The 25,341-nt window shown below is 41.2% G+C and overlaps 1 protein-coding gene across 1 annotated transcript in view; it reads left to right on the top strand.

Annotated features, from left to right (window-relative positions):
• The window catches only part of scfd2 (sec1 family domain containing 2), a 302,365-nt gene that overhangs the window by 253,034 nt on the left and 23,990 nt on the right, over positions 1 to 25,341 (top strand). The window contains exon 6 of the mRNA XM_048525994.2: positions 4,748 to 4,893. Within this exon, the coding sequence (XP_048381951.1) occupies positions 4,748 to 4,893 (146 nt within the window). The remainder of the gene's footprint in view (positions 1 to 4,747; positions 4,894 to 25,341) is intronic.

The raw sequence follows: 25,341 nt of genomic DNA, 5'->3' as shown, positions 1-25,341 counted from the left end.
ATGGGCTTGAGGTCGGCACAACATCGAGGGCCTAAGGGCCTGTACTGTGCTGTAATGTTCTATGTTCTATGTTCTATGTCAGCCAAGGGTCAGTGGGTGACACCCTCGCTTTTAAGTCAGAAGATTGTGTGTTCAAGTCCCACTCTTCCACTTGGGCATAAAATTCACATTTAATTCTCCAATGCAGCACTGAAGGAGTGCTGAACTGTCAATCGTGCCAGTTTTAGATGTTAAACTGAGGATTTATCTGCCCAATCATCAAAAGATCCTGGTGTAATATACTGAAGAAGAGCTATCCCCTTTATAATAGCTAATATTTATGCCCTAGTCAACATCACAAAAACAGACTATTGCTGCATAAGTTGGCTGCCCCCCATTCACGGTGGTATAGTGACAATGTCGCTGGACGAGTGAACCAGGACTAGGTGTCAGGAAGAGTCACTTTGAGGAGTCATTGCGAGGTTCCTAGCCCCTCACATATTCTTGTCGCCACTATATGAATGTGGCTAGTTCAGTTCACTTTCTGTTCAGTGGTAACCCAAAGGATGTTGATAATGGGGGAATTCAATGATGGTAATGCCGCTCAATGTCGAGGATAATTGTTGAATTCTCTTTTCTTGGAGATGGCCATTGCCCTGGATGTTGTGACATGAATATTATTTGCAACTTGTCAGCCCAAACCTGGATGTTGGCCAGGCTTTGTTAGATTGTTGAACATTGTAAAATTAGCAGTGAACATCTCCAGTTGGAGGGAGGTTACAGTCTAGTGGTATTATGGCTGGACTGTTCATTCATAGAACCAGGTAATGTTCCGTGGACTTGGGTTCGAACCCTGCCACAACAGATGGTGGAATTTGATTTCAATAAGCATCTAGAATTAAGAGTCTAATGATAATGTTGGAAAACCACACCTGGTTCACTAATATCTGTTAGGGAAGGAAACTGCTATCCTTTCATGGTCTGGCCTACTGGCCTGGCCTGTGACTCTAGACTCACAGCAATGTGGTTAACTCTTAGTAGGCCTGTAGGCAATAAATGCTAGCCTAGCCAGTGACACCCTCATCCCATGAATGAATTCTTAAAAAAAAACCTCTGACCATAGGATGAAGTGAACGTCATTGATAAAGCAGCAAGAAAGTTAGGTCTAAGACACTACGCTGAGGAACTGCAATGATGTTGTGGAGCTAAGATGGCCAACCTCCAGTGGCTACCTTCCTTTGTGTCAGGTATGACACCAACCAGCTGAGAGTTACCCCTGATTCCCATTGTCTCCATTTTTGCTCGAGCTCCTTGATGCCACGTTTGCTCAAATTATGTCAAGGGTAGTCACTTGTTGTCAGTGCACACAAGTGCATGGAAAACTGGTGGGTTACTCTTAGGTAAAATACTTGAGAAAATAAAACGCAAAACATATTAAATAAAGGCACTTTCTAGTGGCTAATTCAAGAAAACTTATTCCACATATTGTACTTAAACAGTTCATGATATCAGTTCTTCACATAATGGTATGTTTTGACATGAACATAAATTGTCTCTTGTGCTAACCTGTGTTACTCCAGCACCAGCACCTCCACTTAGATTTTATATGAATTCTGTGCCAGTGAACTGAACTGTAACAGAACTAATTCATTTCCTAGTTTATATATAAATTATTTTGGACAGATAATTCTGTAGTTTTGAAACTGCCCTCCCACACTTCTGGGAGTGTATGAAAGGCTTTGAAAATCATTTTATTTGAACAGAATTGTAATCTGTTGTAATTTGTAATAACAAATTATTATGTTTATATATTTATTTGGAAGATTAACAGAAACTTTAGATTATTTACTGCTATAATATTAGATACCACAACCGATACACAGACAAAAATATTTTTGGGCAGTGGTTGTTAAATGTTCACTGTAAGTAGCTTAATTATTAGCATCATACATTTTTGAAATTATGTAAAAAGTTTTCATCTTTGTTTTGAGCATGAGTTACATATTTTGTGTTTGGACTGATTAAGATACTGTCAGGAAATCAAGAGGAGCTCATGGCCTTGTAGTATTTTCATTAGATGATTAATCCAGACATCCAGGTTCAAATCTTGGCATGGCAGATACCTGGAATTAAGGGCCTATCAATTACTATTAAACCATTGTTAATTGGCAGAAAAACCCATCTGTTTCAATACCATCCTTTGGGGAAGGAAGCTGCACTGCCTGGAAGGAACCTGGTCTGGCCTACATGTGAGTCCAGACTGTCAGCAATGTGGTTGTCTCCTAGCTGCGCTCTAGGTAACAAATCCTGGTGTAGCCATGCCGCCTATATTCAGCAAATGAATAAACAAAATCACTGGATGGGAGAAGTCAGTGTGAAGAATTAAAATACATTTCCATTTTTGACTCCCATCCTCAAATCAAACTGTTTTGGGTAATGTAACAATGCAATCAAGTTGCACATTGCCTCAGCATCAAATTCAAGTAGAGGACCTGATATTTTCACATCCATCAACAACCATAATTTGTTTTGGATTTCCTTTGCTATTGCTCACAGCAAAATATGTGTTGTAATGATGTGATTTATGGTGTTTGTTAAAACAAATGTCAGAATTTTTAGATTCAGTTTGTGTAACTGTTGAGGATTTTGTGTAATTTGTCTATTTACATTCAGACTGAATTTATTGTTTCGCTTTTTTGAAGTTAAGAATCTGGAACAGGATGGTGGCACAAATGCCACATGTCATTGAATAATGAAAGATTTTCAGAATGGAAGTCACGTAGTATAAAGGGAACAAATAGGTCGGGGGCCAAGAATAGTGTTTTGGGAAGTGACTCCTTGATCCTGGGAATAATGAAGGCCAATGATTGTTGGGAGTAACATAATGGAAAGGCGTACTGATGGGTTTCACCAGAGCATAAGTATGTGACAGTGTGAAATATGATGTAGTGTTTGGTGTCGAAGCACTAGATGTGGGTTGGAGGCAATTGAATAAGTGAAAGACAGACTAAAGGTAATGAGAGGTGGATAATGATTAGGAGCAGTTTTATGTAAATGTATTTTTTCACAGGATATGGACATTGCATGTTGATGGTTGAGGACGTAAAGGTTTCTGGATGTGGTGCCAGTCAAGCAGGTTACTTTGTCCTGGAATGTGTCAAGCTTCTTGAGTATTGTTGGAGCTGCACTCATCGAGGCTAGTGGGGAATATTCCATCACACTCCTAACTTGTGCCTTGTTGATTGTGAATAGACATTGGAGAGATGGAAGATAAGTTAGTCGCTGCTGAAGGAAAATCTTTCTGAAGAAGGGTCTAGACCCAAAACGCCATCCTTCCTGCTCCTCCAATGCTGCTTGGCCTGCTGTGTTCATCCAGCTCTACACCTTGTTATCTCAGATTCTCCAGCATCGTCAGTTCCTACTATCTCTGTAACAAAATGTGGGAGAAAGGGAATGGGTATGTGCAAATAGCAGGGAAGAGGGTGTGATCATCAGGATGGCTAGGGAAAAATTTGTTGGAATCCAGAAGGAATGCAAGGATCTAACAGTGTTGCAGGTATTCTGCTAAAATTTGGGGACAGAAGAGAGTTAAAGACATTAAATGTTATAAATCTTCATAAGCATCTGACCTCTGCTGCTGCCCATCACCAGCAAAGTTTCCCAGCAGCAAATTGAGAAACCTGTCATTTTAAATGAGACTTGCTAACTAAATACTGAATAACAGTTAAATCTTGGGTCTTTGTAGACTGTAAACATTAGGATTCCGTTATACATAACCTTCAAGGTCAACCACTGAGTGTTCTTTTTGTTATAATCCTGCAGCACAAGTACTGTTAAATCATGAAGAGCGGGTTTGTTTTTATTTTTTTCATTCATACGTGTGATGTGGGCATCATTGGTTGTGCCAGTATTTATTGCCCATCCCTAATTATGTGGAAGTGTTGGAAAAGGTGCAGAGGAGATTTACCAGGATGTTGCCTGGAATGGAGGGAAGGTCTTATGACGAAAGGTTGAGAGAGCTACGGCTTTTCCCTTTGGAATGACAAAGGATGAGCGGTGACTTGATAGAGGTGTACAAAATGATCAGAGGTATAGATAGAGCAGATAGCCAGAGACCTTTTCCTAGGGTGGAGGTAGCTATTACGAGGGTGTGTAGTTATAAAGTGAGTGGAGGTAGATGTACGGGAGACATCAGAGGTAGGTTCTTTACTCAGAGAGTGGTTGAGGTGTGGAATGCATTGCTGGAGAAGCTAGTGGAATCGGCCTCATTAGGGGCATTTAAGTGGCTATTAGATAGTCATTTGGATGATAGTATAAGGTGGGGTGGAGGTTAGACAGACATTAGGATTAGAGTAAAAGTTCAGCATAACATTGTGGGCCAAAGGGCCTGTACTGTGCTGTACTGTTCTATGTTCTATATTCTATGTTCTATCTAATTGCCCAAAGGGCAGTTATGATTCAACCGCGTTGCTATCGGCCTGGAGTCACATGTAGGCTAGACTCGGTAAACATGGCAGATTTCCTTCCCTAAAGGACATTAATGAACCAGATGGGATTTTCCTGACAATCAGCAATGGTTTCGTGGTCATCATTAGACGCTTTATTGAATTCAAATTCCACAATCTGCCATGGCGGGTTTTAAACCTAGGTCCCCACAACTTTACCTCGCTGACTGAATTATTAGTCTGGTGATAATACCACAAAACCATCGCCTCCTGTAGAGCTACAAAAGTGTGAAATTATTGAATGATATCATGTCTACTTTCAGGTTGTTCCTCAGCATCTGAATTAACATTCGACAAAGCCACTGGTTTTGTGGAACGAGCATTTGAAACACTTCGGGGCATAGCAAGAGCACGGGCACATATGAAGCAGTTCAAGGCAGTATATAGCCCTGGTGATGACATCCACCAGGTAAGGATTTAATTGAATAATCCCTTTTATGTCATTAATGTTTGGTGAAGCTTTTCTACTTATCAGGATGAAAGATGTTGCAACTGCAGAATGGATTATTGACTGTTATCTTGACAAAGCACTACCACATCATAGCTACTATATTACAGATGCCTAGTAATTCCCATTTCCCCTAACCACACCAACAGAGACCAGTCATAGAAGTGAATTGGAATTTTTGGCAAGTTAACCTCTTAACAGACCCGTTCCTACCCTTGGGATGGTTGAAAGGTGTTGATTGGTTAGTAGGATTGAGAAACATTAACTCAAATGTTCCAAAATCCAGATCTCCAGATATTGGAGATTCAACTGAACTGGGGAATCTGTGTCAGGACCCTGCTGTGGTCCGAATGTGCACATGTGGGGAAATTGCCCAGGAAGTTGAACCTTCTAATTGGACGATTTCAGCTGCCTAGTCCCCTCTGTGAAGTTCTCAAACATTGAACTGAGTATTGGAGACTTGAGCCACGTTTTGTGGGACTTACTTTGGGTGCACCTACAGCACATGGACTTCAAGAAAAAGGCTCACTACTGCCTTTTCAAGACCAGTTAGAGATGGGTAATAAATGCTTAAATGCATATGTAACCACTGGCTACCAAATAGCATAAATAAATAAATCATTGCCCTGGAAATGTTACGCCGTGAGTACCACCACCTAATCCACTTGACTGCATCCTTCACCCACTCACTCACTGAAAGACTTAGACTTTTAAACACTTAGCTGAATTCAAGATTGCAGCTAATTATGTACCTATAGGTCTTCTTCATACATCTGTTCTGATCCTTTGATGCTTCACATAGGATCAGAAATTTCAGCTGAAAAATCACAGCAATGTCAGATCACAGGAGTTTTCATTGGCAGCATGAATGCATGCAGCATTGACATTGACTAGAAGATATGGGCCATTGTTTATTTCTTTTGTCTGGATCAGTGAACCATGTGGCCTTTAAATCATCTCTGTGCCATGTTTACACAGTGAATTCATCCACATTAAGAACTGAGCTGACATCATTTGAAACTTTTTTCACGTTGGATACTTAAACCCAGAGAATTTACTTTGTTACTCTTGGTCTGTGTCACATTAAAGAAAACCAAAGATTGTCACACTAATGTTGTGAAGGATATTTATCTTGATTGTTTGACCTTGCCAACAAATGCACTGTTTCTCTTGAGAATGTTTGTTGCTTCATACAGAAGATGCTTTTTTTGTGGAAAATACATTTCTAAATACCCACACACTTACCAATTGTAACTGAAACATAGAAGTTCAGCAATTGTTTTAATAATACAATGTCCACATTTTTCCAAATTAAGAGTTGTTACAAGATTAAAAAGGGAATTTGTTCAGCCTAGATTACAGAAACTCCTGTGGAAAACACTTATACAATCAAAGCTGTGACTCGTCTTTATTACTCATTTTTAGAAATTTTAGATTGTTTAGCTCTGTCCAGTGACCCTGAGGAATCTTTGGTTAAAAACAGCATTTAGAATGGGTGTACTACTTAGCAAAATTTTGTCTTCCCTGCCTCTGACAAAACCTGCAGACAACCATTTGCCCATTTATAATATACTTATGCCACAACCTTGTAATAGTTTTGTACGCATTTATGACAACACCACGATAGGCTGGTCAAATTCAAAGAACTGTAGTTGGGAGATGAGCTTTTTGCTATGTGTTCCTGGCTCCTAGATTTGGTAGTGCCACTAGCTGAGACATTGTGAGCTGGCAGCTCCAACTGTTTTATAAAAGCAAATAACAATAATTGCAGCAATAAAAAGTATAAATAGCCTACATGTCAGGTGCAAAGATTAAACTACCTGTGGTTTGAAGAATCCCAATTTTCCCTTTCTGACAGTTGTATGTCAACACGTGCAAATCTGTGAAACCATGTATGAATCACTAAATTAAACAGCTGAGGAATCCCATGGTCTATTTTAGTTGCAGTAGTTGTGTGTGGGGGTGTAATTTTAATCTCTGAGATGATAATTAAGTGCATTCAGTAATACTGCTAGATGTAACTGGTTAAGCACAGCTTTTCACAGGACTTCAATGAGCTTTCACTGATTCTGCTACCGTTTTATTTATTAGCAGAATAGCTTGACTGGTTATCATTCAGGAAAACTCCACTAGCTGTGATGTTCTTTTCATGTGTTCATGGGTCATTAACAGCATTTGCCAGCCATCTCGAGCTACCCATGAGTAATTGTGAGTGAGCTGCCAACTTGAACCATTGCAGTGCCTGTCATACTGTTAGGGAGCAAATTCTAGGACTCTGACTCAGCAACAATGAAGAAATGACAGAATAGTTCCAAGTCAGGATGGTGTGTGGCTTGGAGATGGTGGTGTTTCCATCTGCTGGCTACCCTGGTTTTTTCTAGATGGTGGAGGTTAGATGTTTGGAGAGCGTGCCAAAGAAGCTGAGGATAGTTGTTGCAGTGCATCTTATAAATAATACAGTGGTTGTGAAAAGAATGTGGATGAGATTGCAATTAAATTAAATAGCTTGGTCTCTTGAGTGTTTTTCAAGCTGCATACATCAACGCAAATGAGAATATTCCATCACATTCCTTGTCCATAACATATGTTGGAGAGGCTCTGTGAAGTTGAGAGAAGAGTTATTTACTGCAGAGAATATTGCCTCTGTGTTGCTTTTGTAGCCACAGTATCCATGTGACCGACTTAGTTAAGTTTCTGGTCAGGAGTGTGCAGCTGAAATTGAATATTGCTGGATGAGTCAGCATGGCATTGAATATTATGCCTGCACCTATAAAGTTGAAAGGAGACTTGAAAATTAGTTGGAAATTTTTGTAGCCTCTCTGGCAGAAGTTCAAGTTTCCCAAAGAGTTAATAAAGAAATCTGAATAAATAAACAACTCTACTATCAATGCCAGGATTTGTTGCAATGTCTGTTATACCCTAATCCTCACTGGGGAGCAAAAGGGCCAAAGTTGTGAAATTTTCGAAGTCCTGAAGACTAATATTATTTATGAACATTGTGTCAAGCTCCAGAACCAAAGAAGAGAGGGAGAATCTTGAATTAAATGTAGTTATGCTGAAGCATATAGTTGAATATTGAGAGTTTGAACAATTGAAGGATGATCTCATCAGAGATAGGATTGCCTCTAGCAACAAAAAATCCCACCATGAAAGCATGTCCACAGGAAGCAGAGAAACTTACTCTCAAGAAAGCTATTGACATGTGCAGAAGCTCCAACGTGATTAATCAGCTGAAGAGCATTGCTGGGAAAACTGAAACAAAGCCAGAAATTGCTTTAAAACAAATACTCAGCAGGTCTGGCAACATCTGTGGAAAGAAAGCAGAGTCAACACTCTGGGTCCAGTGACCCTTTTCCAGAAGCAGGAACATAGAACAGTACAGCACAATACAGGCCCTTCAGCCCACGATGTTGTGCTGACCTATTATCCCACTAAGGAAAACTGATGTGGCTTTACAATATGCTGAGATGCAGCCCAGGCCTTCCAATCACAAATCAGTGATGGAAAGGAATGACCAGTTGAAAGGTAAAGGCTAGAATATTGGATGCAAATATTCAAGGACTTTGCCTGAAAGAAAGGAAAGCATGTGCAGCCATTGAGGAAACAGTGCTCCAACAGCAAGATGAAGAGCCACTTTATGCACAGCCATTTGCTGGAAAGAAGAAAAGCAAACTTATAAAGGTGGTTGCTGGAGAGATATCAGACAATGTTTCTGAAGAACCATATCCTTAAACAGGTTTGTACCATCAAAACGCAAGGTAAGAAAGTAGTAGGGGGCTGTTGGAATGATGTCTGCAGAAGAGCTTCAAGTTAATGTGAAGCATTAGATAGACACTAGTACTACATGTGACATCATGAGTTTTGCAGACCTGTGTGAAATTGTTGAAAATGGATCTGTCGAGGGTAAATTTGATGCTAAATGATGGAACGATGCTCATCCTAAAATTGCAAATTAAGCCAACAGACCAATGCAATGGAACGAAAGAAGCTCTGCAGTTCGAGGTATTAAATGTTAAGCAAGATCTCCACATCTCAGCTGAAATGAGTCAAAATTTTGGACTGGTAACCCTCCACATCCCAGGAAACATTTGCAGCATTTTACAAGATACAAGTTATTGAATGCTGAACCGATGCTGACAAATTACTGAGTTGTTTGCTCAACTTTTGAATGTTTTCCTGCTGACTATCATCTCAAAGTAAATTGGTGTGTGAGTTCAATTCTGTATTAGCTGAGATGTCCATGCATCCTCAAACCATGCTTGAAAAACAAAATAAAGGATCTGGATAAGAAAAGCGTTATCAAAAAGTGACAATTGCTACATATTAGATTAGAGCATGGTAGCAGTAGAAAAACCTGGAAAACTGAGATCCAACGATCTCACTATCTCATACCAGTCATTAAAGAAATCTTGCCACAATTTGCCACAGCAAAGGTCTTTACTACACTTGATCTACAGGATGGGTACTGGTAAATGAATTGCGAAAGCAGCAGTTTCCTGACTGCATTCTGGACACCATGTGGGAGGTAATGATCATTGCACGTTGCCATTGGGCATTTCTACTGCTCCAGGACAAACTTAACACAGACCACATAAAGATAATAAATATTTTCCAGGAGTGTGAGCAATTATAGATGACCTGCTGGTCATTGGAAGTAGAGACACGATGGAGAGCCATCACGGATTTGATTGGAATCTAATGAAACTTCTAGACAGAGGTTGCAGCTGAATCTGGAGCTGAATATTAAAACAAAACTACAACAATGATTGAACTCGATTCGGTCATATGCTAATGCCTAAAGGATGTTATCCTAATCCTAATAAGATGTGAGCTTTAGTAGAGATGCAGCAACCAACAGATGTGAAGGTGCTTTGCAGGATTGGTGAACTATCTCGCCAAGTTGTTGTTTAATTTGTTAATATGAACCTCTTTACAAGCTCACTACAAAAGATGTTCATTGGTATTGGGGCATCAATGAGAAGCAGCTTTGACTTCATCAAGCAACTACTGATGATGGCACCATTGCTGAGGGACTGTGCTGTTAACAATGAAGTTATCCTGCAGTGTGATGTCAGCAAAAACTTGGAACAACCTTCATGCAGCAAGGTAAAACATTTGCAAATGCATCCAAAGCATTAAAGCATGCACCACTGATGCAATGCATCACTGCTACTCATGGATTAAGAAAGGATGCCTCCCTATTTGTCCTTGCTTGTGAGCATTTTCATCAATGCCTTTCTGGAAGAGAGGAGTGAGACGAATGTTGGAATACTGAATACAAGCCACTTCAAAGTATATTACTCAGATTGCATCTGTTTGCTCTAAATTATAAGCTGTCAATGGTAGTGCTCCCTTTAAGGGAGGTTGATAATACTAGTACATAGTGTGATATTTTGTAGATTCGATGTCAAAATTCAACCTGGCTTGATAGACCACAAGTTTGATTTTTGCCATTTGTTTACCACCAGCCACTGAACATAATCACGAGACTGCCAATGTACTTTGACCAAAAGAACATCAAAGTTTGTTACACACAAAAGGAAAATGAAAGATGTATTTTACAGTCTGCATGAATTAGATAAAATGGCTTTATTACAAATATCAAAAAAACTCTCACTGTCAGTAATGTTACAGATATTCAAACCTCAGTGAAAAGTCACCCTGTCTCCATTTTTAAAGCTTCTTGTTGAGTCAACACAATTGGTTTCAGGAAATTTCTGCATTCACATGATATGATTTCTTTTGTTAATGCTTTTTCTTAACACCCTAAAACGAGCAGTTAATACAGCTCGCAAACAAAAACAGAAATTGCTGGAAAAGCTAAACTAGTCTGGTATATTCCGAGAAAGGTCACTCGAACCAAAACATTAACTCTGATTTCTGTCCACAGATACAACCAGATCTGCTGAGCTTTCCCAAAAACTTCTGTTTTTGTTTCTGATTTACAGCAATTGTAGCTCATTCAGTCTTTAGTTTATACAGCTCACTTATTTCTTCATGGGTTCCTTTCACTCATCTCTCTCAGTCTTATGTTTCTGGAGCTTATATGTTTTATTATTCTTTACGCAGAGAGTTGTGAGAGCATGGAATGCGTTGCCAGCAGCAGTTGTGGAAGCAAGGTCATTTGGGTCATTTAAGAGACTGCTGGACATGTATATGGTCACAGAAATTTGAGGGTGCATACATGAGGATCAATGGTCGGCACAACATTGTGGGCTGAAGGGCCTGTTCTGTGCTGTACTGTTCTATGTTCTATGTTCTATGTGACTGCGATTAAGCCACACAGGCCTTCTTTTCTTCTGTTCTGACTGTTTTAAAGACTGCTAAACTGCATTGTCACTATTTTAGGCGTTTTCTCTCTGAATGTTCAGCTTTTCTCGGAAGAAAACTTGCACATTGCCTTTCTAAATACTTGTGTTTCTATGGCTGTCTCTCTGTGTCATCAAATACTGTATTGTTATTGCAATAGCCCAATTTGGTTCCTCTCTTCTACTGTTATTTCTAATACACTGAATTTTTCACTTCAACAGGCTTCAACAGACCCCATTTAGATGCATGTAAAAAATGTTTGCCGGAACCTAGTGCTCCATGCAAAGCTCAAAAATGAAATTAAAATTATGTCCTTTGCCTCTTAACACACCATGTAGAAATACAAATCAAATGTAAAACTGCACATGGTTCTTCCATAAAAACATAGAAATTAGGGCCACAGTAAGCCATTTAGCTCTTCACGCCTGTTCCACCATTCAATAAGATCGTGACTGTTCTGATTATTACCTCAAATCCACATTCCTGCCTATCCCGTTAACCTCTCACACCCCACCCCTTAACAATAAATGCTTCTGCCTTGGGCATGAACTGCTTGGACCGAAGGGTCTCTTTCCATGCTGTATGACTATGACTCCATGAATCTGCTTCCATCAGTTTTGCAAGAAGAGTCTGTAACCCTCTGATAGAAAAAAAATTGTCATGTTTCTATTTTAAATAGGCAACCCTGATTTTTAAACAGCGATTCTCCCATAAGAGGAAATGTCACCATGTATACATACACATCCTGTCAGGATTCCATAGGTATTGGATGTTTCAAATAAGTTGCCTTTTAGTCTTCTAATCTCCAGCAGATACAAGGCTAGCGTGTCCAACCTTTCATCCTTGCCTTTAGTCTAGTAAATCTTCAGAACTACCTCCAATGCATTAACCTCTTCCCTTCAATAAGGTTACCAATACTTTGCACTACAATCTCACCAGTCTCCTGAAGCAAAACCTCCTACTTTGGTGTTTAGTTCCCCTCATAACAAGTGATAACATTCTGTCAGATTTCCTAACTGCTTGCTGTATCTGCATACTAACATTTTACAATTCACACATAAAGACACCAAGATCCCTCTGCATCTCAGTGCTCTGAAACCGCTCACCATTTACATAATTTGCTTCTTTATCATTCCTCCTCATCAATTTGACAATTTCACATCTTCCCACATTATACTCCATTAACCACCTCTTTGCCCACTTATTTAACCTATTTTTTGTAACCACCTCATCACAACATGCTTTTCTACCTATCTTTGTGGTGTTGACAAATTTGGCAGCCACAGCTTCCCGTCCATTCGTTCATGTCATTTAGACAAATTGTGAACAGTTGAAGCACTGTTCCCGTGCTGCACTACTTGTTGCAGCAAACCTAAAAAAAGGACTCATTTACATCTCCAGCATGTTTCCTGTTAACCAGCCAAGCTTCTATGCTGACTAACTCGCCAAAGAAAAGAAAAACAAAAGAAGAAGAGCAAGAAAAAAAAAGATGATGAGTGCATGAGCCCCGGGCAAGAGCCCCGCTACTCTGCCACCATCCTGGAACCAATTTATTCAGTACTACATCCCTAGTATTTGTAAATAACTCAGGTTCCTCATTCCCTTTCAATTCCTGATTTACAGCTACCTCCAGGATGCTACACGTATCCTCTCTAGTGAAGACTGACATAAAATTTGTCTGCCATCTCTGTATCTTAGACATTGGACAGCAAAGGTATTTTCTTAAACAAAGGGCACATCAGACTTCTTTTTAGAGTGACCAATGACATTGAGCCTGAGATACTGTCCATTGCCAACTTAAAATGAGAGGGAGTACTGTAATGTTGGAGACGATAGTTTAATGTCTCATACAAAAAGTAAGTTTCCATCTACCAGCTCAGATGGAAGTGAAAGATCCTATTGCACTATTTAAATAACCACAGTGAGCTCACTTATGGTCCTAGCCAAGACTTTCCCCATAACCATCACCACTATAAATTAATCATCTGGTCATATCCACTGAGACTATCCATCTCAAAATGATATTGTATTTGCCAATACAGACCCTTTTAAAATGTCATTTTTAAAGCTGACATTCACTTAGAGTGTCCAAAAAGCAAGAATAATCATCTGTTTGTATTAACTTCATTTCTGAAGATCTTGTTGTAGGATCTCAAGTGTCCTATTTATTTCAGACTGAATTAAGTGTTCTGTCACACTAACTTACACCTTCTCAAAGCAAAAGAAGATCTCTTATTTTTTATTTAATTTGTGAAAACAGTCCATCCCACTATAATAAATGGCCACATTTAAAAAATTTAACAGTAACAATAGAGCTTAGGTAATACAGGCTGTATTTGTTACATTTCAGTCATAATAAACATGCAACACTTAAATCCCCCAAAAGAGTAAACAATTTGTTAAGTAATGTGCAGAATTTAGTACTACATTCTTACCCAATGTTGCAGTAGCAAGATCCCTAACTAAATTTTTGGTTGGATTTTCATTTTAATTGAAATTAGATTACAAACTGTGTCATGCTGCTTCATATTCTGTGGATACTGAAAAATATATTTTGCTATTTTGAAGTATATTAAGATGTGCACCTTGTGCGAAAAGTATTCACAGCAACTTCCATTCCCTCCCTATATAATTATTCTATGATATCAAAGGGAATTTGAGATGACTAATAAACAATAGCTAATGCACCCACGCCAGGAACAAAGGGCTGGATATTCATGAAGTCAGACAGACACCATAGAGGTGTGAAAATGGTAGCCACTACCTGATTCTGGGATTCTTGACCCCATTCCCAGGTTTTTCAGTTTTCACCAGTGCCACTTAAATGTGTGGTATTGTTCAACTCTTAAATCCACATCCTGTATCCCCAACTAGCTGTAGAATCATAGACCTATACAGCACGGAAACAGGCCCTTCAGTCTAATCTATCCATGCAGGCCCAAGTTTCCCAAACTAAACTAGCCCCAACTGCCTTGTATTTGGCCTATTAAGGGGATGGGCATGTCCTACTGAACAATTTTTATGGATTTGGCTAGATTTTTAAAGGATTCTTGATTCATCATTCCTCAGAAGTACCACCCATTCCCATGATCTTCATACCCTCCATGGTACCTCCATGTCCACTGCATCAACAACAGACTCCTCAGTGTCTTTAAAGAAACGGCTTTAAAACCTTCCACTCATTCATAACTTTTTACTTTCATCGACTCCATTCAATATAGGCTTAGAATAAGTGCCAAATTATCTCGATCCTCTAAAGTACCAATCATGGAAATGCAAAACCTCTTTATCTTGGGCAAATAAACATGTATAAGTGACAGGTGTGAAGTGAATTGATTAAAGAACCAGATCTATCTGTCACGCAGTGCTCAGTGTATCTATGATGGATTTCAAATTCACAGTCTGAAGAAGGGTCGCTAGACCCGATATATAAACTCCACTTTCTCTCCGTGGATGCTGCCAGACCTGCTGGGTTTCTTCAGCAATTTCTGGTTTATTTTTAAACCTAGTTCTTAAACTGCCACTATTGAAAGTAACGCCTATAGTTGTCTTTCACACACTGTATTGGCAGACTTGCTGTTCAGCTATAGCACGTATCCATTTTATTGTGCACCCATAGAGTCCTAGACTCATACAGCATGGAAACAGACCCTTCGATCCAACCAATCGATGCAGACCCAAGTTTCCTAAACTAAACTAGTCCCATTTGTCTGCATTTTCTAAACCTTTCCTATTCATGTACCAGTCCAAATGTCCTTTAAATGTTGTGACTGAACTTGTATCTACCACTTCCTCAGGCAGTTTATTCACACATACCCACTGTCTGAAAACGCTATCCCTCAGGTACCTTTTAAATCTTTCTCCCCTCACCTTAAAAATATACCCTCTAGTTTTGAACTCCCCTACCCTAGCAAAAAGACCTTTGCTATTCACCTTATCTTTGCCCCTCGTGATTTTATAAACCTCTGTAAGGTCACCACCACCCCCCCCCACCCCCTCAACTTCCTGTACTCCAGTGAAAAAGCCCATACAGCCTCTCCTTATAACTCAAACCCTCCAGTCCCAGAAACATCCTTATAAAGCTTTTCTGAACTCTGTCCAATGTATATTCCGATAATAGGGCTACCAGAACTGTACACAATGCTCCAAAAGTGTCCTCACCAACCTTTTTAACCATCCTATCTACCCAACTTTCAATGAACTATGTACCTGAACCCTTAGGTCTCTCTGTTTGACAACATTACCCAGGGCCCTACTGTGTAAATCCTGCCCTTGTTTGTCATAACAAATGCAACATCTCACATTTAGCCAAATTAAACTCCATCTGCCACTCGGTGGCCCAACTGATCAAGATTCCATCTAAATCTTAGATAACCTTCATTATCTACTTTCCCACCAATTTTGGCATCATCTGCAAACTTGCTAACCATGCCTCCTAAATTGTCATCTAAATCACCAATGTAAGTGACGAACTACAGTGGACCCAGCACCAATCCCTGCGAAACACTGCTGATCACAGGTCCCTGGTCCAAAAAACAACCCTCCACCACAACCCTCCATCACCAACCGTCCAGCTAATTTTCTACCAATTGCCAAGATTTCCCTGAATGGCATGTGATCGGACTTTACTAATCTGTCTACCATGTGGAACTTTGTCATACACCTCACTAAAGTCCATGTAGACAGTGTCTACTCCCCTGCCGTCATCCATCTTTTTAGTCATGCCCTCAAAAGACTTAAACAAGTTTGTGAGATATGACTTCCCATGCATAAAGCCATGTTGACTATCCCTAACCAATCCTTGCCTCTCCAAACGCATGTGAATCCTATCTCTCACAATCCCCTCCAACAATTTACCGATCACTGAAGTCAGACTCACTGGTCCTTGTATAGTGAACGAATTGCATTTGCATAAACTCAGCTAGTCAAGGAGGCGGGATGAGGTAGTAGGTAGGAAATGGAGGTGCGGCTTGAGGTGGAGGAAGGGATGGGTGAGAGGAAGAACAGGTTAGGAAAGCGGAGACAGGCTGGGATCATAGATAATGGGAACTGCAGATGCTGGAGAATCCAAGATAACAAAGTGTGAAGCTGGATGAACACAGCAGGCCAAGCAGCATCCCAGGAGCACAAAAGCCGACGTTTCGGGCCTAGACCCTTCATCAGAGAGGGGGATGGGGTGAGGGTTCTGGAATAAATAGGGAGAGAGGGGGAGGCGGACCGAAAATGGAGAGAAAAGAAGATAGGTGGAGAGGAGAGTATAGGTGGGGAGGTAGGGAGGGGATAAGTCAGTCCAGGGAAGACGGACAGGTCAAGGAGGTGGGATGAGGTTAGTAGGTAGGAGATGGAGGTGCGGCTTGGGGTGGGAGGAAGGGATGGGTGAGAGGAAGAACAGGTCAGGGAGGTAGAGACAGGCTGGGCTGGTTTTGGGATGAGTGGGTGGGAGGGGAGATTTTGAAGCTTGTGAAGTCCACATTGATTCCATTGGGCTGCAGGGTTCCCAAGCGGAATATGAGTTGCTGTTCTTGCAACCTTTGGGTGGCATCATTGTGGGACTGCAAGAGGCCCATGATGGACGTGTCGTCTGAGGAATGCGAGGGGGAGTTAAAATGGTTCGCGACTGGGAGGTGCAGTTGTTTATTGCGAACCGAGCGGAGGTGTTCTGCAAAGCATTCCCCAAGCCTCCGCAATAAACAACTGCACTTCCCAGTCGCGAACCATTTTAACTCCCCCTCCCATTCCTCAGACGACATGTCCATCAGGGGCCTCCTGCAGTGTCACAATGATGCCACCCAAAGTTTGCAAGCACAGCAACTCATATTCTGCTTGGGAACCCTGCAGCCCAATGGTATCAATGTGGACTTCACAAGCTTCAAAATCTCCCCTACTGCCACTGCATCACAAAACCAGCCCAGCTCGTCCCCTCCCCCTACTTCATCCCAAAACCAGGCCAGCCTGTCTCCGCTTCCCTAACCTGTAGTTCCTCTCACCCATCCCTTCCTTCCACCTCAAGCTGCACGTCCATTTCCTACCTACTACCTCATTCTGCCTCCTTGACCTGTCCATCTTCCCTGAACTGACCTATCCCTTCCCTACCTCCCCACCTATACTCTCCTCTCCACCTATCTTCTTTTCTCTCCATCTTCGGTCCGCCTCCCCCTCTCTCCCTATTTATTCCAGAACCCTCTCCCCATCCCCCTCTCTGATGAAGGGTCTAGGCCCGAAACGTCAGCTTTTGTGCTCCTGAGATGCTGCTTGGCCTGCTGTGTTCATCCAGCTTTATACTTTGTTATTATGTAAATATCAATGCTGCTTTGTGATTGTTCTTCAACAAAGATATTGGCCTCACCCAGGACTTTTAATTCAAAATGTATTTCAGTTTTGAAGTGTTTGAATATGGCTGGATATTACTAAATAGATGGGCCATGTTTAACTCAGAGCTGCTGACTGGTGTTAAAGACACTTGGGTTTTGCGTGACTGGAAGTTGACGAGAGCTCTGGAATGTGGTACAACTCCCCATACTCTCCCATCCCCTTGAACATTATGACTATAGCTAATGTTGCCTCATTCAGAGGTCGGATTGCGAGGCCTCAGGGTGGGGATTAACTGAATTGATTCTGAATTCCCTAAAAGTGTTTGAGCTTTACAGTATAGTGGACTGATAAACAAAGATCGTGTCTGGCAAGTCTGACAAATCAGAGGGGGGATCAAGATGTAATAAAATACAGAAACACAGCTTCTATATTATTCACCTCTGCTCAAGGCTAAACCACTGAGTAAAATAAAACTCTACAACAGTAGACTGCACATACTTGCTAGCACATCATTTTCAACATTTGGATGTTGGTGCCCCAGGCAGGTAGACAGTCACAGCAGACATTTGAACGATGTTTTTGAACCACAATGCAGATTGTGTTTTCATTTCTCCTTAAAATTAGTTTTCAGAAGAAGATTTGTGCTATTGTACCTTTTTGTTATTAGTTGATGTTGGCACAATATCTGATATATCTCTTGACAAATTGCACAGGCTACAAACAAAATTGGTAATACACATTTGCAATCAAAATGCCAGATATCCTTTAATGCATAAGCGCCAAAGATATTCACCTTAATCCTGATCCAAGTTCTTTAATAACTTCAAGTTTGAACAAATTTTGATAATTCTGCCTGGTCTTCATATTCATCCTAAATGATCAAGTCATTTGCTTATAGGTCAGGGAAGAACTGTTTAAAAATCAACACAGTTGGTTGCTGTCTTTGTGTTTCATCCGGATTAGCCCACGCACAGCGCCAATACTGTTACGTGTGAACATTCTTCTTTCCTGTGGACTTGCTTACATCATGATGTCGGACAAGATTTTGTCATACTTAGTAATTCTCAAATTGCCTCTGGAGCAGGTTAACCTGTGTCTGTGAACCTAGAATAAAATCCATGTTGAGTGATGGAGTAAGTGGCATTATTACTATTATGGAGCAGAACCATTGAGCTCCGCACTGCCAGTGATCTTTGTGTGAAGCAAAATTCATGGCCTCTTATCAACACCTTTGCAATTTTAGTCCAGGCCAGGTCCAAAAAGATTTTGTCTGCTCTATTTGTCCCAATAATGAAAATGTCTTCTGAAACGTATTTCTAAATCATGGACCAAAACGTTTTCAGCCTTTGGAAACAAGTTGATAAAATGGCTTTGGAAGAATGCATTTGTCATCCCACTACCATTAAGATTTTAAGAGACAGGAGAGGCAGTGGCCCAGCTACCACACCATCAGGGAGAGGAGCGGCCAATTCAAGTGATTGGCCCAGTGAAGATGATTTTATGACATGTTTAAAAGACATTTGGATAGGTACATGAATATAAAAGGTTTGGAGGGATATGGGCTAGGAGCAGGCAGGTGGGACTAGTTTAGTGTGGGATAATGTTTGGCATGGACTGGTTGGACCGAAAGGTTTGTTTCTGTATTGTATGACCCTATGACTCTGCTCGTATTTTACTGGTCTCAAAACAGCTTCCGCCCTTTTGGGAACCTCCCAGTGACTTCCTAGTGCAGCTGGGGTCTTCCTTGGCCCCATGGCCCCCAGAGGGCACTCCCAGGAACAAGAAACCCATGAGAGTGATGCAGATGCTGGAGGGTCATCTTACTGACCGTTGGAGCCAGTTTATCTGGCCTTATTGCAGATGCAAATCACTGACTGTTTCTTCAAGAGTGTCTCAACATGACCATGCTCCCTCCATGCTGCCGAAGCAGCAACCATTTCTGTTGATGGTGAATGCCAAGGCCACAAAGACCATAAGACAAAGTAGTGGAAGTAAGGCCATTCCTGCCAGCACTGGTTGATTGAGGTGGCAGCTCAGAGAGATGGACAGCTAACTCCACAACAGCTTCTTAATTGGTCACTGCCAGTAAAATTGCTGCAGTGGTTCAACTATTCACCACATTCAGCTCAGGACATGCATTTGGTTTCAAAGGGCAGAACCATTGAGCTCCGCACTGCTTAGGGCAGAATTTTCCTATTTTCAGTTTTGGTGGATGAGTTTCATGGATCTGAGTGACTTCTCCTCTACAGTCTTCCATTCCTCCTCATTAATTGCCCAAATTGAGCCTCTTTCTCAGAGAATCGCGTGCCACTGAGCTCACCACTGCTGGGACCTTCTAGCTTTCACACCTCTGGTACCATATTTAAGGCTCAGCTGGATACCACTTCAGATACTGTAAGCCAGGTTCTACCCCTCACACTGCATGGCATCGTGAACACGTGGACCAGAGAAAGGAAAACTCAATCCTGTTTCACAGATAGGGACCTGGAAGTGTAGCTGGACAGGATGGTGGAGAAGAGGCCCTCCTTTATCCAGCTGACTGCCACAAGAGGCCAGCCCAAGCCAGCTTGGACACAGATTTGCAGTCCAGGGGGTGCTGTGTCCCAGGTTAAAAGGATTGCATCAAGCTACTCACTCTTTACAGAAAAAAGCTCCGTATTTGACTGGAGAAGTGTATTACCATTCATCCAAGAATGGAAGACCTCAGCTGGCAACCATCCCAGTAATCTTCATTCTGTTGTACTGCTATCCTGTTACCACCAGCACTGACTCATTCGTAATCTGTACAAGCTTTTATCTGTCTTTGACAACTCATGTCCTGTCTTCTTTTATGCAGGCAGTAGGGGCTCCAAATGAACCTGGGGGCTGAGGCCGTAACCTAACTACCAGCTCCATTTTTGACAAGGAAGCTATTGCACGCTTGGAGGAATCACCAAAACCACAGCCTCCAGCAGCAAACAGACTTTCACCTCAGTGGATTCTCTTTTGTGATTAGACTCTGAGCACGTCACTGACAAATCCCTACAGCATGTCAAGAAAGAAACACCCAGATCTCTGATACTCCAAGAATTGCTGGACACCAAGTACCTGTTCAGACCCTAGCAGAATCTGAAACTCTGTTCTTGGCTGTTAATGACTTTGTCAAACTGCACAGATAATCACAGCCACATCAGGGAGAGGCTCTCGGTAAACTGGATCAAAGGATGGAGCAGTTCACTAATGTTTTCATTTGGCTCTGGTATTTGTGCATCTGGTTATCTCCATGAACAGTTTGATGAGTGCCTTAGAAAGCCAGATCCAGCTCACTGTGTCTGCCAGATTTGTGCACAGAACTGCACTCTGTCGTTCTAGCCATGGGTGCCCTGCATCTACCCAGTGAGTGAGAATGCACATCTCTGCAGCGAGAGATTAACTCTTTGTATCAACTTTTCAAGGAAGCACACTGCTATTCAAGCCTGGGAGACGTACAATGGGCAACTCACATGTTCATTCCAAATGAAATTCGTTGGTTCCAAGGAAAGCTGCTCAAAGTGCTGCCATTGGCAGGTTCAATATTGTTCGAGAGGAGGCATAAACATTTCAGGGCAATTTACCAGACTTGCGCGCTCTGAAACTTGGAAGGATTACCAGGGACATAAGGTTCAAAAAGAAATTGTTCAGGATTCCTGTCAACATGCTGGTTATCGTGAGCAACTTCCATACTTGTAGCATTTTCAGATTTTACCTCCTTCTAAGAATGCCTGGAGCTAAACATTTTCCAAACCAAATTAATCTTCTGGTAGGAATGACTATAACATTTACATCCCAATGTCAGCCATCAGCTGTGACATCATCAATTTGTCAACAGTGCATTAAGTGATTATATCACTGGTTGAGTAATTATTAACACTGTCATTTGGGTCAATGTGTTGGAGATTGATAACTCATTTTTCCTCTAAAATTGTCTTAGAAAGCTTTTTGAATTTTTTTTAATATATGTCACTTGCCAAAGAGGGGAAGAAAAGAGACTTTAGACCCTGTGCCTTCACCTGTCAGTCATGTGAATAACGGTCTGTTGAGAGAGTTTAGAAGCAGAACTTAATAGTTTCAATCGTAAGTGGCATGTTAGTTGTTCTGCAATTTGTTATTTAAGTTGGCTGCTTAAATTATTATCATTTACCTAATCCTGGGATAATATATACCGTTGTCTTCTGGAAAAGTTATAAATTCAGTTACATTTTGGATAACAGCAATAATAGCAAAAAGCTTTTTCCCAGAGTGGGGGACTCAATTACTAGGGGTCATGAGTTCAAAGTGAGAGGTGGAGAGTTTAAGGGAGGTATGCGTGGAAAGTTCTTTACACAGAGGGTGGTGGGCGCCTGGAATGCATTGCCAGCGGATGTGGTAGATGCAGACACATTAGCGTCTTTTAAGATATATTTGAGCAGGTACATGGATGGGCAGGGAGCAAATGGACACAGACCGTTAGAAAATAGATGACAGGTTAGACAGAGGATCTTGATCGACGCAGGCTTGGAGGGCCGAAGGGCCTGTTCCTGTGCTGTAGGTTTCTTTGTTTCTTTATTTTGTTTCTATATTCACAGACCCACCTTGACCTGCAAATATTTTGCATATTTTTTTCTCTGGAACCACTGCACAACTAATAAAAATATGACTTTGTTTTAATTTTTGTTTAAATAGTGCCAGCCATGGTTCAGTTGGTAGCACTCCTCTCTGAGTTATGTAGTGCAGGGTTCATGTTCCAATCTAGGCCTTGGATCACGACAATGGTGCATTTCAAATTAGATATTTAATGAAGCCACATCTGCCTGCTCAGATAGATGTCAAAGATACAATGGTAAAAGAAGAGAAAGTGCTTTGCTCCAATGTCCCAGCCAATATTTATTTCTCAATCGAAGTCATGTTATTGAGCACAGTCCTGGAATTCACATTACAGGAGGGGATGTGATTGCACTGAAGAGGGTGCGGAAGAAATTTATCAGAATAATGCCTGGGCTGGGGAGTTCAGTTATGAATAGAGATTTGTTAAGCTGAAGAGAAATCAGAGTTAATATTTTGGATCCAGTGACCGTTGTCAGCTCCGAAGGATGGTCACTGAACCCGAAACATTAACTCTGATTTCTCTGCACAGGAGCTGCTAGACCTGCTGAGGTTTTCCAGCAACTGCTGTTTTTGTTTCTGATTTATAGCATCAGTTTTTGTTTTTCATTGAATAAGCTGGAATTGCTTTCCTTGGAGCAGAGGAGGCTGAGGGCGGACATGATTGAGATGTGTGAAATTATAAGAGGCACAAACAGGGAGGGTAAACAGGAAGGAACTTTTCCCCTGTGGAAAGATCAATGACCAAGCGACACAGATTTGAGGTAAGGGGCAGGATGTTCAGATGATGATGAAAGTCTGGAACTCATTGCCTGTCAAGGTGGTAGAGGCAGAAACCCTCATAGCATTGAGTCAGTATTTAAATGTACACTTGCAATGTCAAGGCCTTGCAGGCTTTGGGCCAAGGGCTAGAAAATGGGATTGGAATAGGTAGGTCCTTGTTTTTGACTGGTGTAGATTCAATGGGCTGAAGGGTCTTTTTCTGTGCTGTAGACGTTAATGACTATGTCTAAACTGATCATTGTTGCATTTTTGTTTGTGGGAGCTGCCTAGACAGATATTGACTGCTACGTGCCCTACATTATAACAATTACTACATTTCAAAAAGTAAATAAGTGTCTGTCAACCACGTTGAAATGATCAATGATCATGTAAATTGCAATATAAATTTAAGTCTTCCTTTTGTTTTTATTACAGCCCTTCCTAAATGTATTAATCGTTCATCAACATCTTCTACACACGTACATACATCTGCACCATCATTAAGACCACCTATTTACACTTCGGTAACATACTTGACTCCACCTCATTTACACTCACGCACTGCTGAAACCTTCAACCATGGGCCCAATTTCTAATTAAATATGGCATGTGATGGTCTTACATTTCTCTCGTGATAAGCCCAAAAATTTCCGATTTCTTAGACCTTTACTATGCTTAAATTTAAAGTAACAGTAATTAGGTTTCAAGAGAGCCTTTTCCAGTTAACAAAAATTGTGTAAACATCATGAAAGAACCTAGATGATTTTTTTAAACTTTTATTGACAGTCTTTTTTTTATTTCAAAACTTATAGATATTTTGTTTCATGTGGACATGAGTCACTTTGGAGTGAAGTTGCCTGTTTAAATTGAGTTCTTACAATGGGGAATCTTTAGATAATCATTTGTTGGTTATGTCACCCTGGTTCAAAACAAAATCCTTTCAGTTGGCAACAGCATATTGTTTTCAAAACATGGGACCACGTCCTAATTTTATCTCCACTGTGTTTCTCTTATAGGAGCAGTGGTCGTACCATGGCAGAAAAATCTTCAGTTATGTTTGTATTAGCCATATTTCCATTATAAAGGAGGGAGGGGATGGCCTAGTGGTATTATTGCTGGACTGTTAAACCAGAGACCCCAATAATGTTCTGGAGAAACAGGTTCACATCCAACCAATACAGAGGGTGGAATTTGAATCCAATAAAAACTAGAATTAAGAGTCCACTGATGACCACAAATCTGTTGTTGATTATTGCGAAAACACAGCTGGTTCATTAATGCCCTTTAGGAATGGAAAGCTACCATTCTTACCTGGTCTGGCCTACATGTGACTCCAGACCCGTAGCAATGAAGTTGATTCTTAACTGCAGCCTGGGCAGGCAGTTAAGGATAGCAATGCATGCTGGCCAGCAATGCCCACATCCCATGAATGAACTTTAAAAAATATAAAGAAGTCAGGCCAATCCCTACCCCGTGTCCTGGGTAGAGGGCAGAAAAATTGAGGTAGAGGTTGATGAGGGTCGAGCTGTGGATGTGGTGTATATGGACTTCAGTAAGGCATTTGATAAGGTTCCCCATGGAAGGCTCATTCAGAAGGTCAGGAGGAATGGGATACAGGGGAACTTAGCTGCTTGGATACAGAATTGGCTGGCCAACAGAAGACAGCGTGTGGTAGTAGAAGGAAAATATTCTGCCTGGAAGTCAGTGGTGAGTGGGGTTCCACAGGGCTCTGTCCTTGGGCCTCTACTGTTTGTAATTTTTATTAATGACTTGGACGAGGGAATTGAAGGATGGGTCAGCAAGTTTGCAGACGACACAAAGGTCGGAGGTGTCGTTGACAGTGTAGAGGGCTGTTGTAGGCTGCAGCGGGACATTGACAGGATGCAGAGATGGGCTGAGAGGTGGCAGATGGAGTTCAACCTGGATAAATGCGAGGTGATGCATTTTGGAAGGTCGAATTTGAAAGCTGAGTACAGGATTAAGGATAGGATTCTTGGCAGCGTGGAGGAACAGAGGGATCTTGGTGTGCAGATACATAGATCCCTTAAAATGGCCACCCAAGTGGACAGGGTTGTTAAGAAAGCATATGGTGTTTTGGCTTTCATTAACAGGGGGATTGAGTTTAAGAGTCGTGAGATCTTGTTGCAGCTCTATAAAACTTTGGTTAGACCGCACTTGGAATACTGCGTCCAGTTCTGGGCGCCTTATTATAGGAAAGATGTGGATGCTTTGGAGAGGGTTCAGAGGAGGTTTACCAGGATGCTGCCTGGACTGGAGGGCTTATCTTATGAAGAGAGGTTGACTGAGCTCGGTCTCTTTTCATTGGAGAAAAGGAGGAGGAGAGGGGACCTAATTGAGGTATACAAGATAATGAGAGGCATAGATAGAGTCGATAGCCAGAGACTATTTCCCAGGGCAGAAATGGCT

This window comes from Stegostoma tigrinum, chromosome 1 (assembly GCF_030684315.1).
Source record: "Stegostoma tigrinum isolate sSteTig4 chromosome 1, sSteTig4.hap1, whole genome shotgun sequence".
Lineage (NCBI taxonomy): Eukaryota > Metazoa > Chordata > Chondrichthyes > Orectolobiformes > Stegostomatidae > Stegostoma > Stegostoma tigrinum.
Note: the sequence above shows the minus strand (reverse complement) of the source record. Positions and strands in the feature narration are given on the sequence as shown.